Below are 18,749 nucleotides of genomic sequence, written 5' to 3' on the forward strand. Positions count from 1 at the left end.
CACAGGACCTTGAATTCGAAAGCTTTCCCTTGCAAGACTGAAGCGGAGAAATTTCCTTGAAGACTGATGGACTGGTATCTGAAAGTATGCGTCCTTTAGATCGACTGTCAGCATAAAGTCTCCGATTCTGACTGCTTGTAGAACCGTTTTCGGAGTTTCCATCTTGAACTGGTTTTTCCTTATAAACAGATTCAGCGTTGACAGGTCTATTACTGTCCTCCACTCCCCGTTGGCTTTGGGTACCAGGAAAATTCTGCTGTAGAAGCCTTTTGTCAGACTGCATACTTGTTGCACAGCTCCTTTTTCCATCATCATCTTCACTTCGTCCTGCAGAACAGTGGCCTTCTGAGATTTGTGGGCATAAGTGACGTGGGGTAATGGTTGATCTGTCAGGGGCGGGGTTACCTTGAACGGAATCAAATACCCGATCCTGAGAACATCCACCACCCATGCTCTGCCCCTAGTTCCTGCCACACCTTCCAGTGATTTGCCAGGCAACCCCCCACTGGTGTGGCCGAGTGATGGGGGGCACCCATCCTATCTTCTTGAGCCTCTCCCTCTTCCCCTATTGCCCCTTCCTCTGTTGTTTCTATTGTGAAAGGGCCGATGAGTTATCCTCTTTGGGGAAGAGGGTCTTGTGACTCTATTAGGGATGCTATGTCTCACTGTCTTCTTCCGAGACATCTGCTGTTGTCTTCCCTCCAAAGGAGTAGTCTGGACTGTTTAGAAGTTTTCCTAACTGCCTGTTGCACCAACCTATCGTTAGTGTCCATCCTTCTTCTATCTATCGCCTCTTCCAGTATGACCTCTGGCAACAGCAGTTGCGATTACCAAGATATCCCCATTCCTCATTGCTAACAGGGAATCCAAATCCATATTGCGGCTTAGTCTAGCCAATGCTGCATCTCTCCTCATTAGCAGGATATTTGCCGAAACATTGGCACTTACGTTTGTCAGGTACGCAATCGCCTTGGAACCTGACTGTAGTAATCTAATGAACAATGGTTCATCCACTACTTTCCTTGTTGCTTCCGAGGATGCAATTTTCGCCACTGCTGTTGACCAAAGGTCTAACCAGGAAGCAGCCTGAAAGACAGAAGAAGATCTTTTGATTCTAACGTAGCAGCCGTCTTGGTACGTCATCGAAGGGCACTCCATTTTAACCTGATCCAAGGTTAATCCAGGCCTTAACCTTACAACATTAGGGTTCATTTGTCTAGACAAGCAAAGGGACCTTCGGTGTCGTATAATATTTCCTTTGCTTTATCATTGGAGGGGGAATAAATTTAAATGATCTATTAGATCTTAAGGAATTATCCCTCCCTGCAATCTTTGCGTTTACGTGTTGCAAGACCGATTCCGCATGACTCGAAACAAGGCAATTCATACGACACCTTGGTATCCCTCTTAGTCCAAACGCCATGTCAATTCCAGGAGGAAGCATACTGGCCGGTGTTTCTGTCTTCTCCGAAAGGCTATTGAATTGACGAATCAAATCAATAACCTCTGCATACGAGGCCAGAAACTCTTGGTTTTCTCCTTCCTCCGGCTCTAGTGTACCACTCTCCGTCACAAGGGATGTTGTCTCGCCTCTATCTTCTGACAGACGGCCCGGAATTCCACATCCGCCTGCCCCTACGGCCGCGGTCTCTTTGATCTTTGTTGGCCGCTGTTGGCTCGATCCCGGATAGTCAGCAGGGGAACGAGAACGTCTCACTCTTTCTCTGCTCACGGATCTAGAGGCGAGAATCTCGCGTCTAGATCTCCAAGATGAAGGCTCCCTTAAGACAGAGATAAGTTCGTCTCTATTAGCATTGGCATCGTTTTCGAGCGTCGGCGAGCCCGGCCTCGACCTTCTATCCAGACGGACACTGCCTTCCACGAACTTAAAAATCCGCCGAGGTTGCCAACTCTCTATTTTTCGTACTTTTAATAGGAGCCTTATCGTCCTTCGTACGTATTTTGAACGGCCTTACGGGCGAAACTGGGACCTGCATTCCATCCTCTGCTGCACCTTTCGCCGCCAAACGTCGATTTTACCAGAGGTATCGCAGTTTTTGCGATCCGAACTGGCAACTCCGCCTCGGCCGCTGCTCGCCGGCCGTCACCTCTCTCGCTTATTCGGATTCTTGCGAACGGCTTCGGTCTGCCAACCTTGTGCTTAATAGCCACTGATTTTCCGACCTTCTTGCTGACTTGGAAATGACAGTCTTGGTCCGAAGAAGAGGAAGAATTGATTCTTCTCCTCTTAGCCCGAGGATTCGCCAGGAACTCCCGAATCCTCCTCCAACGCTTGACTGGCGCTCGCCGTGACGTTATCGGACTTAGCGATGACGCCGAACTAGAGGAAGAAGACGAAGAGAAGGCGAATCACAACTTTTTCTTTTTGTCTCTCTTATTCATTCTCTTCTCTATATCCTGTAATTTCTGCATTACAGTTTGCATTGACGGGTCAGAAGGCGTATTAGCGTCTGGGTGCAGCGAAAAAGGCCGAGAATCGGTCTGTGACGTCATCACGCCTGCCATATCAGTGTGACGTATGTTGTGACGTCATCCCTCTCGTACGGAGAGACTGAGAGGTTTTCTGCTGGCAACCGCACGTTTGCTGCCAAACTACCTCCCACGTTCTGCATCGCTGTAAATACTGAGTGGGATGGTGAAGCCGCGGCATTAATTCCCATAAATTGCAAGCCCGGGGGATGAGGAACATTCAGCGCTGCCGGACCCTGCTGAACCAGTGACGTCACATAATGCGCAAGCAGACCATCCAAGGTTGGTACGCCTGTAGGCCTAGCGCTGACCACGTACCATCTAACCTATGCGCTTGAGTAGCAGGAGCCTGGAACAAAGATGGCGGATCTCCCCCTCTACTTGCTGGGAACAAAGGAGAGTGCAAATTATTCATAAAATTACCCAAGGCCCCCCCTGACGTTTCCGATACAGAACCGCTAGGAGAAACCGAAGGGGTATGAGACAATTCAAAAGCAGGTGGAGAAACATATGGAGCAGCCTGGTTTATTACCGATACAAAAGAAGCCGGTAAGGTTTGGTCATCCAAAGATGGCATCACCCCCTTCCTTTTGTATTGGCTTTTCCCATAGAACTTCTTCCACTGTTCCACCGACCAACCGCGACAAACAGAACACGGATTAGTAACCGTACATACGTTTTCCCTGCACCTACTACACGTTGGATGAGGATCCGTCGACACCGAAGTTAGGAACCTAGAACATGGAAAGCCACTGACTCCTGGGCATTTCCTTTGTCTCCTCTTCGAAACGGTAGACGATCCCGATGTTGAGGCAAAATTCTCCATCATACCACGTATACACTCTTACCACACACTGATCACACTTGGAGAAAGAAAAGGAATGTGCCAACCAAAAAAAAAAAATTGAAAATGGATAAAGAACGGGCAAACTGAAAAACCGGCTTTAAATGAGATAGACAGTAACACGTCTTATCTTAAAGGCGGTAGGAAAATAACTGATGGGTCACAGGTAGCCGTGGGCATTCTGGGTATACATGCCCCGTGGACCTGTATAGATGCATTAGTCCTGGATCTCACAAGTGTAATTTTAATTCTACCGGTTTCCAGCTTGGCGCTAGTAAATCCTAATGTTAAGACCTCAGGTTTGTTTCATGTATGAACAAACCAAATTTGAACTGATGAAAGTAAGAGGCAGGAAGCAACATGGCAGCTGAGAGAGCAAACTGAGGAACCTATAGCAGTACCTACCTGGTTGTAAGTCTACCTATCTCTGTACCCTCTACTATAATGTGCTACTCTAAGCACAATGTAAATGGTTACACCTACAAGGTAAATAATAAAGGGTTACAATATGGTAGCCAGTGGCTTTCCCTACCTCAGTGGTCGTTCACCCTCATTCAATATAATCATCAGAAGTTTAAGTAGGTTTGGAGTAGTCTACCTTCTCTTAAAGCAATCTCTTGAGCCAAAGCAAGACATATGTATACATATATTAGGTATTCTTAAAAAATCACAGTAGATGCACATGACTTCATTAAATAAGCAAATACCACAGGAAAATGATAGGCAGAAATCTAAGCGCTTTTGTCTTTACTAAGACATTGTCAAGGAATGCATGAAATACAGTTGGAAAGAAAGTAACCGCATAACAACAAGATCAAGAATACCAGATGGTTAATTGTCAAAAGGGTAAAATAAAGAGATAATCCAGGATTATCGGATATCACACGGTCACAAACCTAAACATAGATTTAACCCTAACAGAAACTACAATGTATCGTATAGTAAAAAGCATGTAAAAACTGAATATAGTGTCTTAGTAAAGACAAAAGCGCTTGGATTTCTGTCTATCATTTCAATAGTATCATAAAGAGAGGAAATAAAAAAATCATAGCTACACTATTACAGAAAAATATTAATCATGCATCACATACACATATGATGGAAAGCAGTCAGGGAAATGATTAATGCATGCAGACCTGAGACTTGGGACTAGATAGTTGGTTAAGCTTTACCTGGATACTAGACCTGCCCCACTACATGTATGTACAATTTATAAAGACACAAGAGTTGTATGCAATTCACACATTTATTTCCCAATGTGAAAGAAAAATGTTTAGACATCTAACCACTAATTGTGGTATGGGAAGCACACAAGAAGAATTTCTGCCTCAACAATATCTTCCCTCCTGTATTCCATTTGTATCGATTTATAGTACTGTACTGTAAAATAAACTTACTAATGCATCTTCAAAGAAACATTTGACACAGAAATAAACTTTTTTTTCCACAAAATGATGCCAAAATAAATTTTCCCCATAAAATGATGGAAAAATAATCTTCTCCCCAAAATATGAGACCATTTCACTTTCATTCTTAGCACTAGTACTATTAAAGGTCAAGATCACATTTTAAATAGGTAAACACCAGCCCGAGAAGAGTCTACTTGAGACTCAGAGGTCTGGAAAAACTAACCCCTATTAATAATAATAAATAGGTGAACAGTGAATACTCATAACACTCGAATACCAGATTTCCTAATAAAAAGTATTCTCTTAAAAGAGTTGTGTTTTTTCTTCCCTTAGTAAACCAAAATTCACTCTTAAAAATTCAAAGATTATGCCTAAGTCATCACAAAAGATCACCATCCAGAGAGACCTTAATATTCTTTTCACATCTATGAAACAATAACACAATACATATGTACTATGTTCCATACATTGTAATATGTAAATAAAAAACTAACATATTTTTTCACAGCCATCAAACAACTGGCAATGTAGACCTACTCATAAAACCTATGAAAAGGTTCAAAAGAACAAAGACAACAGAACTTTGTTGCAAAGGATTATTGTCTAAGAATAAATAATATAGAACTATAATATATATATATATATTATAGGAATATACTATAGATATATATACATTATATATATAATATATTATCTATATATTATATAATATATATGATATATATATAACGTATATATTTATATATAATATTGCTTTCTTTGCTTTGATTTCATCTTTGTATTGATCTCTTCATTTACCTAAATGAAACTGTAACAAGCATAATACTCTTAAAATTAAAATTAATCAAGTGCTATAATAAACAAACTGAAATTGTCTATTAGCAACTCTATTCTTGTTACAGCAACAGCTACTGCTAAACTACTTAGGATGGCATCAAGCACCTAATATACTCATGAAAACATGAAGGGACTTATTAGATAACCAGATGTTTTCATCTTTTTGTTCTTCGCGAGCTAAATCAGTGAAAACACACTTTTCAGAAAATGGTATCCTAACACTCATCATAAGAATAAAGGCACTTACAACAAAACACCACCTTACATTCAAACAAAATACAACCTTGCAAACATATACGTAGTCACATATTCTTTCTCCCACAGCGCTTTCAACCATCACACCTCAAAGAACAAGCAAAACCCAAAAAACTAATCAATCGCTGAACACAATTTTCTTACCTTTACACAATTAAGATTAATACCTTACCTTGCAATGGTTCTACTATGTCCATAATATCTTCCAGATTTGGCTGCAATTGAATAAGCCCAGGCTGAATAAAATCAGAATTTCCAGTTCCACGGGCTGAAAAAATGGAAAGATAAACAATAACTAATAAGGTAGAACACAAATGAAAAAAATTACAGATTATGGGAAAATAACCATTGCAGTACCATACCAAGCAAATAATCATCTATCAAAAGTATGTGTGCAAAACACTACCTATTAATTTGTATAAAGAAGTAAAAAAAATTTACCTAGAAGTACAAATATTTTTTAATACAAAATATGATTCACAGCTTAAGTGATGAGTAGCTGAATTTATTAAGCACATTTTGACTTTCCTTGGTAAAATCCTATAATAATAACCGGTTTCTTTGGACCTTATGAAAGGTTAAAAAGGTTATCCTTCCTGGTTCCTTCCTATTTCTTAACTATCAAGTGTTACTATGACACTTGGCGTCGCCAAAAGAGCTCAGCCGACAAGTTTGTTACATCCTACATCTACAATGATCTGTACTGCATCCTCATTCAGCTTAATCACCTGAAACCTGTCTCAATTTACCATGGACCATATTTGAGCTAACTTTGAGTTGGGCTCTCTTACCCCACATTACCCATAGCTCCTTCTATAAGTGGGAAAACAGAATGGCCATTATAATAACCATATCAGAATGAAAATCACTGAAAAAGTTACTCATGAACTCAATTGTTATCCTTTGTTATGCTGCAAAGACCAATGCAAAATCATCTAAGATGCTGTTAATTTGTTTTTCACATTGATCCAGATAATTTTCACAGGTTATTAGTGACCCATAATGAGACACAGGTTAAATAGTACTTTTGATCTAAATAAATTATTCAAAATAAACACTATTAACACCCTGGTTCTCCAGCTCCCAGAAAATTCAAGCAAGTGGTACCTTTCAGTAATGGTATTTTGGTGACGTTTGGCAAGATAACATTTCAGCTTGGAAATGAGCAAAATCACTTATCTGAAGTAAGCTCATGAAGATTCTATATTATCTTGAAATTCTAGCACCTCATATTCAGCCATATCTAGTGGACTGTGTAGAATAAGGAACCATTCCCCTAATAACATGGACTACATCATTTCATTTCAGGAACGAAACCAACTCTTCCTCTCACTGGGTCAGGTTCTTTGTTTATAAGGTGGAATGGCCAATCTCAACCCTCTTTGGCCAAGAGGGACTTCTCTTATGCACTACATACTGTTATTCAAGAACTTAAAATCCATCTTGAAGTGTAGCTAAAAAACTTGGACCTAAAAATCTACTTTCTAATTCATTCATTACTAGTAGGATTCCAACTTTTCCCCCAAAATTAGCTAAAAACTTTACTTATCATCTGTTGATATTTAGAGCTTTACCAACAGTACTTATATAGTTAACAAGCCACAGAAAATTAAAATATCTTTTATTTACACTCCTAAAGTCAGATATCTTCTTATTTATCTAAAATGAAATAAAGCATAATTACTGAAAGCCCATTGTTTGTTTCTGTTTGATCTGCATAGACTAGTATTTGATACAAGCTCATCTTTTGCACGCTTGAACAGTATTGTTATACTGTCTACATAAATCAGCCTGTTTATGATAAAGGGTGTGAGGATTATTTGTACTATATATAAGCAATGAGATGTTTTGCTAAAGAAATAGTTTGCATCTTTATTACTGTAAGCCAACAATATCAGAAACATTCATACTATTAGCCAATCTTGAGCTAACTATCCATATTGCCACATCTACCTAAAACCTACATTGGTTAGTCGACAGATGAAAGAAACAGACTGTACGTAGTAAACTGCACCCTGGGATGAACAATTCAGTCATATCAATTTCGTGACACTTATTATAATAAAGTTTGCCTGGCATTAAGATCCAGTATATTAATATCTAGACTTCTTTCTCGCTGTTATCCCTACATTAAAGGGTCGGTTGCCTGATGTGCCCTCTCCACTGCCTTCTATCAAAGGTATCATCAGGCGTGGTTAAATGTTTGGCAAATGGGGTTTTTATGCCCACATGCCGTTGCTGTCAATGACAATAGTTATTGGCTGTAGGGTTAGCCTTTTACTAAAAGTACAACTACAAGGCAGCAGTTTCCATAGTCATTGGTGGTGGGCCTAGCCTTTAACTAAAAAGTAAGACTGCAAGGCAGCAGCTGTCCTTTTAGTCGCCTTTTATGACTTGCAGGACCTACAATGGTTGTTTTCTTACACCCCTACCACAGGATCTATATTAATAAAAAATAAAATTAGGAGATATTTATATCTAGACTCATGTTCCTAATTTTATAAATGGACTATAAAATAAGCCCACTTATCTAAGCAACACAGAAATAGAGACTTATACTACCTTTGTAAATCTAGTTACTTAAATTCCTTTAAGCAAGGAAAACTTTATGAAACAGAGAAACAATAAAATGTTCTAAATTTCAAAAACATTTCCCAAAGGAATATTTGCTGTGATGTCTCATACCCTCAAAAAGTCTAAAAAACAAAACAGCAAGGTAAATTAATTTTTGAGCAAAGTTAATATATCTAGAGCACCTTCAAAGAAAAATACCAGAAATACTCTGGACTGTTCCCCCCCAAAATACTGATGTTGTCTTAATTTACCTTTTCTTAATCTTAGAATGAAAAGCAAACCTGGTGAGATGTGGCACACAAGATATGGAAAACTCCCTAGAAGGCTTAAATTGCATCTACTTTCACTGGATTTAAAAAAAAAAAGAAATTTTTTTAAATAAAGACATATAGTAGTAGTAATGGCAATATTAATCTTTCAACTCTTAAATCACAAACCTCCTGTGCAAGACACTTTCACAGCCCCTCAATACAGGCAGAAGTATCACTATATATCTTAATATTCCAACATCATTTCCGTCCTCATTGCACAAGCAATTCATATACAAAACAGATTCTTTTCATATCTCTTCTACTCTTCTCTTTTTCTTTCCCAACATTATCCATATACTGTGGGGTCGGTTGCCTGATGCACCATCTCCAATGCCTTCTATCAAAGGCATCATCCTCCACCAAACCTCTCCTCTCCATATCTTCTTTCACTTAATCTTGCCATCTCATTCTCAGTCTCCTTCTTGATCTTCCTCTTAACAGGTTCCTCCCAAGCCCTCTTCACTTTCTCCTTGTCATCCATCCTCAACACATGCCCATACCATCTCAATCATGGCTCTCCTTACTAAGCCTGCCCATGTTATTTCATTATTTCCCAATCTCTCCAGCAACGATATTCCCATCAGCATTCCTATCATCACTTAACATCACTCATTACATATCCTATTCACAAACACATACACACATTGCAACTACATCTGCTATCTCCTTTCCTTGACTCTTTTTTCATCTATTTCTTTATGGATCCAAAACATAATTTTGACTACTTTTCTAAAGCCTAATATATACACAACAGCAGTGAGCATCCAATTTTAAAACGAGCATATATCTTGAGATGAAAGGAAAACATCAAATAAACTTTGGCAAAAAAAAAAAAAAAGTTACTGAAACAAAGGAGCTAAGATATAAAGAACTGTAGTTTATGGAGTAAACATGCATAAGCAAAAAGAATATTTTTTTTAACAATAGATATACTGTAGTACTGCATATTACAGCATTACTTGAGACCAAAAAAAGTCCCCAATTCCCCTCTTTTGTTTGGATACCAAAAAAACTTAATCACAAAATGAAGTAAATGTGGTTTCTTATGCAATTTAACACAACATGCATTTGGGTCTTTTAAAATTTTGTGGAACCATACCAATCACTATCCTATTCTAAAAGCAATAAAGGTTTTTTTTCTACACTTAATATTTATTCAAGTACTTTGCTATATCAACTAACTTAAGGCTAGATGAAATCTGGCTGTTATATACAATGTTACACAACTAACATACCAATCTCCCTCGGGTTGGGAAAGGCAAATGGCTGTGGTTGGCTAACTAGTGATGAGAAGAGAACATCTGTGAAATCCATAAACTCTGGGAATTCACCATCATCAAGTGACATCTGCAATCCTGAGTAAGGCTTAGAGAAGTCCATTCCTTCCAGGTCAAATATTGACTGAAATGAGGTGAAACACATTATAATGTATCCTGATAGAATAATATTGAAATTAATACAAACGTCATCTTGAGACCCAAGCTATTCCTCAAGTTATGTTACAAATTTGTATAAAAAATGTTCACTATTCCTCAAGTTATGTTACAAATTTGTATAAAAAATGTTCAAACTAACTGCAAATACAAATATTTTGGGAAAGTAAACATATTTCTTTTAATATACTGTTAATGGAAAGCATTCATTCAGGCCCAAAATACAAATGTTAGCACAGGAAAAGGTTCAAGTCAAAAGTCTCAAAATCTTTGTTTAAATGTGGTAAGATATAATGGCTTAGTATTGCAATGTCCAAGACAATACCATAAAGTTCACAAAAATTCCTCAATGGGAAATGACTAACTGCATTCCAATATTTGCCACATCACTCACTGAGTATCATGCCAGCTTTGGTCTTGCTAAAATGGCTATACAATTATTAAAATTCTGAAGTTATCAATACCTTAACATAACATAAAAGTAACAGTAACTTTACGGTTAATAAGATTATCAAAAGGCTAATCACACAAACATAAAGAAATGCAAATCCCTTCTCAGGGCAATATTAGAATAAGACCTACAACAAACCAAATACCATGTGTTCAGCTTATATCAGAATAGACACTTTAATGCAATGCAGAATCCTTCTTACTAAAGAAATTTCAAGTGAAAGAACAATCCCTTTCAACACAAGTGTGAGGAAAAGCACATATTTTACTGCTGCCCTGATCTTGTCTTCCGACTGAGTTAAGATAAACTTCTTGACACAAGTACATTAGTGAGTTTTGTTCTACTGAAGGCCTTAGTATCAAATACAATCCTTCAAAAATAATTCCACTTGTGTTCTTTCAAGATCTTTGATAAGACAGTACCGGCACTCTCTACTTGACCATATTTTCAAGGAACATTTCCTTCCTTATTAAGTCTAGGAAATACTTCCCATTTTGATTTAACATATGTATTTAAGTGCATTATACAAAAATAAAAATAATTAAAATGGAAAAGAAAATTCTAGTCTCAACTGTTACAGTATTTATTACTCTTAAAGAACAGTTTAATCAAGCTACTTGGTTAACATTCTTAACCCAAAAAAGACTGGCCAATAGAGATATGTCATCAACACTGTAAATACACTACACCTGAACTAATTAATTACAACTCCTAAAAATTTCATGAGTAAATGAACTGATAATGTTGAAGATTCTGACAAAATTTATCAAGGATTTGTTTCCATAACTTAATATTTGTTGCTAGTTTGATTGTAAGTGTTGTTCTGTATTCTGGGACTGAGTCATGTAGGTAGTTCACCAAATACCAATGGGTCAAATGAGTAAGACCAATTTGAAAATCCTCTGAAAATTAATATTTTACTCTCAACTTTTGAGTATATTGCTAACATGACAACAGTGAAAACAGGACCACTGTTAAGTAAAAATATTTGTACTGTTTCATTGGATGATGCTGCAGCAAATCTTACACAAGATGGAGATTTGGAGCCATCAGTATAAATTGCACTTTGTAAACTTTCATCTTAATGTTTTAGTGTGTATTGTTTATGATATTCAAGATTATATGCATATTTTTTAGATAGACAGTATGTGTATGTTGATTTGTATTTTGTATATTAATACATGAGGGACCACTAGCTTTACACTTTCTGATTCACTTCCCTAAATCTTACTATTAACTTGTATAATCACTTTAATAGTGTAGAAAAAGGTGGTTTGGCATCTCAACTTGTACAAGACTTACAAGTATTTGGCAAGACTTGAAAACTTCAGGCAGATATCTAAAATGCACACACTTCAATGAAAGCCAAAAGTACATCTATCATAAATGTCAAATTTGAGCATAAATATTATGGAGGACAAAGCAGAAACAGACATTTTATGTTTCACAACTGCAAACTTACTTTTAAATCATCCCACAGTTTTATAAAAATCAATATACCAACATGAATACAAAAGGAATAAAGGCACAATACAGTAACCAAAAAGATGTATGCTATTCTGAATGGTATGGCCATGTTTTTGTTGCAAATACATGATTCAGTCATGATTACAATTATCAATGCCATCATGACTCTTATTATTTAACACTACTGAGCATCCCAAAATACACTTTATGAGGTCTGGTCCCTAGAAGTAGACTTTGCATTTAAAAGAGAATTTCATGATGTACAGACGGCCAACAAAGAATTGGCGTAGTTTCTTAATTCATTGTTCGTTATGGAAATATTGCCATATGCAGGTGCCAGAATATTTACTTAACAATAAATAAAATTTCCTTTCAAAGGTGCTATACTTGAAATAAATGACATTTGAACTGAGTAGACTTATTCAACGTATGAAAGATAATTATTTTGCAAAGTAAGGAAAATATATACCGATGGGTCCACCGTCCACGATTTCTAATTTTATTTTCAACTCTAGCTTCGTAACAGCATTCCGAGAAATTTTGAAGTTGGCTTTGCTGCCGCTCGAGTCTTGACTCACATATCGTACTGCACTGAAGTGTTGTCATTTCGTCTCCTACAGCCGATAAATAATACATCAAGGCGTTAACATTCTTTGAAAACGATGTTTAGTTAAACTAATTTTGTCCTTTGATCAATAAAATAATTTGCATGACACGTTTAGTGGGCCTAAATTGGACTTCTGATTTTCCCACATGATAAGCCTAGGTCTATTTTCAGCAGCATACTCTCTCGGATACGTAATATTAATGAATATTTAAATCGAATATAAATAATATATATACAATATATATATATATATATATATATATCTATATATATATATATATATATATATATATATAAATCTGCTTTATTTGACTATTCCCGTTATTCTTGTTTTATTAGCCATGTTCGCCTTTCTTCTTATCCTTTTAATAATTGCTTAACATAATGAACTCAGACCTAGCTATTCAAAGTCAAAAAGCAATTATAAAAAAATCAAACGAATATAATTCTTTCTTATTTTTATCGAATTCCTTGCATATCATCCTGTTTCATTTGGACACCTTGGAAAGCTGTGGGAGTCAAAACTGACGAATACATTAAGAAAGGCTTACTTTCCTTAAAGCTTTCTTAGGTTGATCTTTCTGTAGCTATATATTTCTTTTAAATAGAAATTAATTCAAATTAGTTCACATGTATAACTACTAGACCTACTTACATAAGCATATTATAAGCAGCTGAAAGAATAAGAAATAGGAAAGGTGACGTTCTCGTTTAAGTCTATTTCATGTTTTTTTTGTTTTTTTCTCTCAAGAAAAACCTACTGCTTTAATCAAGGGTTGCTCTTTGACGGCTACAGGGTGTAACACGAGGGTATGCACACATTTTGTGGAATGAAAGATAAAGTTTCTTTGAACAGAAAATGTTTTACAAACATGTATTTTAAGGCGTCCGTTGTCGGTGCGGGGAATTTTAAAATAACCGTTATCATTAGTGATGCTTTCACGAGGTGGAGTTCGTAGTGAGAAGTCGGATCTAGTCGCTGAGATGTAGAAGAGAGCGGAGCGGAGGTGGCTTATAGGAGTGATGGAAGGATTAGGCCGATGTTAGTAAAGTATCTCCCAATAAAATGTATTCTTTAGGTTTTGAAGAAAAAAAATGCATGCATCATTGAAACCGTTTCCCTCCCTATCCGTGGTATTCACTGGCCACCGATAAAAAAAAGAAAAAAAGTAAGCCTAACTGAATCTCTCATCCATCAAAGATAAGTTTGCTTATTCATTAGACAACTATCAGACTTCAAGTGTAGATTTAAAAATCTCTTCCTCTCCATCTAAAGTATTCATCAGACACCAGTCATAAGCGTAGAGCTAGTTATGATCCCTGGTTCAGCAATGTCGTGACGAGGCACTAGAATTCAAAGTTCACAAATGAATGTTGCTCAGCAACATTTTCACTACTGTATTGTCTTGCTCTCATGTGGTGCTTCGAGGTATTCCACCTCTAGGCCCATGTTCTAAACTTTGCCGTCCTTTAAACAATTTTATTCATCTATGTATGATTCTCTCCGGTTTATTAAGCTTTCTTGATATCTCGTCTACAGAAACTTGCACCGAATGCAGTGCAATAATTCTCTCGCTCATCGAAGGATGTTTCTTAGACCGATAAATGACACATTGACATTAGATACCCGTGCACATAACATCAAAAGCAATAGAGTGAGGTCACCTAGTTCACATTGTTAAGATATCGGTTTTTTTTTTCTTTTTGTTTTTAAATTTGATAGCATTTTGTGAGATTCCAATGTTTTCTGTAAAATTTAACAAATGGAATAGTTCAACTACCTTCAACTTAATATTGAAATGATAATTTAAGGACTATGTTTATGCGATACTACTAGTGATAGGTGTCTCCTATCTATTTGGTAATGCATATCTATGGTTGTGATATGACGTTTTTATCACTTCGTTTCGTTCACGTCAATTTTGCTATATGGAAAATAGTTTTACACAATAACATAACATAATGTTCTAAAGATATCAGTGACTGTTTTTAATGTCATTACACATGATTTCATCCATCTTTGAAAAGAAAAATAGATAAATAAGGCATGAATCGTGCGTCAGGCAGGTGAACGAAAAATTATGAAACTCTGCCACGAGTTTTTTGGCCGACAGTACAACTTTTCAATAACATTCGAATATCACGTTTCTCTAAAGCTTCATGATGCAACATAAGAGCTGAGTATTATGCAGGGAAGGAAAGGCATCATATACTGTATCTATGTGTTCATTGTGAATACTCTGTCAAACAAGTTAACTACACTTCTGAAAGATGAGTCTTCTGTAAATATAATGACCATAAGCTTGAGTCATGCACACAAAACTACTGTTTGTTGTTATAGAGAATTTGTGATAGAATTGCAATTAAATTTATTACAACTTTTTAGTCAATATAAATCTCTGTGTATCACAACAAAAAGAAGACCACAATAAATATGATTTTAGAGAAAAGGGAACTTATGTACTTGACCGTTTGGGTTCATATTTTAAGCCACAACTATAATGCTATGCACATTCTACAGTGTACTGTCCTAGCACTGGAATTGACATAAAGTTAGTTGCAACATAAATAAGCAACATCAAATCAACTCCTTACTAGAAGTATTCTGACTCACAAAATGGGGATGACACCATGATTAAGGTTCGTACAAAGGTAGAAAAATCCATCACTTTTCCCCTGCCAACATGCATACAAAAAACACCAATCCCTAGATGGCAGCTACTTTTATTTTGAAGCTCAAGGTCATGACTATGGCCTTGAACTGCATAAAGCGAATTGTCATAACATGGTACGTAAGACAAACACACTGATGGACAAACCCAGAGAAAACTACGCCCCATTTCTTGATGGTAGGGGACAGCAACTGATGATGGGAATAAAGCAGGCTCTTGAAAGAGCTTAGCAACCATTTTAAAAGGGTATAAAAAAACCTTAGGAATTTTATTTTTCATTAATAATGATTATGTAATCATTTCAAACTTGCATTTGTGAGTTGTGATTATATGATGAGTATACTCAGAGCTAAGTGATGGGACTCAAAATGTTGGCAAACCAAGGAAGCGATTCAAAGACAACTTAAAACTATGTGACATTGACTATAAAACATGGGAGACTGATGCACTGGAGTGATCTGCTTGGAGAGCTTAAGTGAAAGATGGAATTAAAAATTATGAAGATAACAGAAAGCTTCATCTGGAGAATCATAGAGCTGCAAGACAAGCTCATCAGGTCCAACCACAGCCTCTACTCCCACCTAACAACACATGCCCCAGTTGTGACAGAGTATGTGACTTGAGAATTGGTCTTATTAACCACATAAGAACCCATCAGTAACGACATCCCAGAGCATTCATACTCGAATATAGTGATAGCCATAATGATAACCAGCAAAACTGACTGACGCCCTCTCTCTGTGCATCTATGCATGTCAGTCTACCTTTATATCTAGTCTGGCTGAGATCCCTTCAACCATAGAGGGATCAGAGTGTGTGTGTGTGTGTGTGTGTGTGTGTGTGTGTGTGTGTGTGTGTGTGTGTGTGTGTGTGTGTGTGTGTGTGTGTGTGTGTGTGTGTGTCCCTTTAAACATGTATGTACTGGGAGTTTCAATAATTAAGTGGCTGCAACAGACACATTGACAAAACAGAAGGTTGAACTGCTTTCATGCATAAACTAGATAGGTATGATGGTCTACCTTAGCACCAAGTTTGACAGGAATTCCTTCAATGGTTTATTTGAGGAGTTGCAATGCCAAAGCAATCAAGACAGACACAACGAATGAAGGACAAATGGACAAACTTAGGGGTAAGTTTAATCTGTCCATGTAAGAATTCCCTTAGCTGAACTTAGTTTCATTCATTTACTACTGTGCTTAGGTGTTTTATTTTTTAACATTCTCCCTAATTCTTGCTATGAGCTTTGGTCCATATACATATCTGATTATTTCTAATCTCTTGTATTTAATAATTCTTTATAAACTGATTTCTCTCTTCTTTCTGTAATATGTATACAGGTGCCTAGATGGAATCATACAAAAGTGTCTGCAAATTTTTTAAATTGTAAAACCTTCAAAAGGATGAACTCAAATCAAATTCTAACAGACAAAACAGAAAAGACATAACATTAACAGAGATTATTCTGTAAGCGGTTGAAAACATTACTGGACATAATTTGTTAATTAACATGAAGAAGATTGGTTAGGCCACCAAACAAGCACTTATAATGCCCACATTACTCTAAAGCTTATTACCTTCATTTGCCTTTCATTTAATCACTTTGGACTTTATCCGGCTTGACTCTGGACTGAGAGGAGAAGAGAGGATGAGAGACGAGAGAGAGAGGGAACGGAGAGAGAGAGAGAGACGAGACGAGAGAGAGAGACGGAGAGAGAGGAGAGAGAGTCACTTTAATGAGTATAACACAGCAATTACAACAGTGCTAAAGGGAATCTTTACAATAGCAGTCATACATAATACGTACATTCAAGTCTGTAAATAAAATAAATAATTCTTCATATGAATATAAGTTGTCGCCACTTATCGGCGGGGGTTCCGTTCCCGATGGTGTGACCATAACCGTAAATCGCCGATAACAGAAAATTGGCAATAACAGTGGTGATCCCCAGTTACCGGAGCCGATAATTGCGGATCAGTATATAGCAGTGCTGAAAATCCATTTATGGTCACCGCTAGACAAGCACCGTAAAACCAGATCGCTGATAACTGGGGACTGCCTACAATGCATTCTTCAACTGACTGGATCCTCTGAACTACATTTACCATTTGCTATTTATAAATTATACAGCTAAAACTATATGGTTTTTTGCAAAGCATGGAAAAGGCACAATAAACACAACTAAAAATTCTGTGGATATTAAAAATATAAGGCTTAAAACATGAAAGACCCTAATAAGAGATTTATCAAATAGTATCTTCATCTTTTAAAAGAATGTGCGTGGTATGTGCGTAGTAACAAAACTAAGTAAAGACTGAAAAGAGACAACACAAACAAAATTGAACTTGCTAATTAGAAATTTACATGTATAATTACAAGGAAAAAATGTACAGTAGTCCAGGATTCCAACCTAAGAGGCTTTGGCAGTGCATTGGAATATGTTTCCATTTTGAATTCATTACTGCACTGATCTAACCTTTACCACAAAGGCCTTGAAGGGACAGTGTACAGTATGTACAGTGTTACAAAACAATTTTCATTGATAAAAACATTAATTTATTCTTACTATTTCTACAAACAGCTTTATGCTGATTAGGCCTAGAAAGAATGCATTACTGTTAAATCTGGATAACTTTTGTTTTACCAAGCCATGGTTGGCATTATTCTTGGTTGGCTGTTTTAAATGGTAACAGTTATATAAAATCAAAATTGTTAAATGAAATGAAATTTTCACAATTTCAAGATTTTATGGTAGGCAAACAATAATTTCACATAAGAGTCCAGTAAATGAAGACTGGCAACTGCTGGCTAACTGGGCAGTTAGCCATGAGGCCTGCCTGCGAATAAACAGAACACATACAGGCATTCCCCAGTTTACCGTGGTTTCAGTTTATGGTGTTCTGAGGTTACAACGCTTTTCAATTACATTCATCAGAAATTATTTTCAGGTTTACAACGCATGTTCCCAGGGTTACGAAGGTTATGATGCCAATCCGGCAAAAGAAATATGACTCCAAAAAGGCAAAATGATCCATAAAATGCAGTTCGCATAGTTTTCAATACAACCAAAGCATTCAAAGTAAAGTTTTCTTAGGATTTTTGATGATTTTCGATGATGTTCCGGCTTACGACGCATCTCAAGAACAGAATCCCCGTCGTAAACCGGGGACTGCCTGTATAGTAAACTCTCCAGATGACTGTTTCAGTATCCATGAATGAGTTTGCTAATACATAAACTCAAAATGATAAATCTACTTTTTCAAGATCATCCAAAAGTAAAGAGAAACACTAAATGAACTTTTATACTTGCTTAAAAGTTTAAAATTGCTGTAAATTACACAATCCACTCCAATTAGCACTACAAAAATTTCCTAAAACAAATCCATCAATGATGAATTATA

The 18,749-nt window shown here is 36.7% G+C and overlaps 1 protein-coding gene across 1 annotated transcript in view; it reads right to left on the reverse strand.

The window, feature by feature from the left end:
• Positions 1-18,749, reverse strand: part of LOC135227033 (MLX-interacting protein-like) — a 233,092-nt gene that overhangs the window by 107,521 nt on the left and 106,822 nt on the right. The window contains exons 5-6 of the mRNA XM_064266822.1: positions 9,956-10,121; positions 6,008-6,103 (exon numbers count right to left, since the gene is read on the reverse strand). Coding sequence (XP_064122892.1) covers positions 6,008-6,103; positions 9,956-10,121 — 262 coding nt within the window. The remainder of the gene's footprint in view (positions 1-6,007; positions 6,104-9,955; positions 10,122-18,749) is intronic.

The sequence above is a fragment of the Macrobrachium nipponense genome, chromosome 15 (assembly GCF_015104395.2).
Source record: "Macrobrachium nipponense isolate FS-2020 chromosome 15, ASM1510439v2, whole genome shotgun sequence".
NCBI classification, from domain to species: Eukaryota; Metazoa; Arthropoda; class Malacostraca; order Decapoda; family Palaemonidae; genus Macrobrachium; species Macrobrachium nipponense.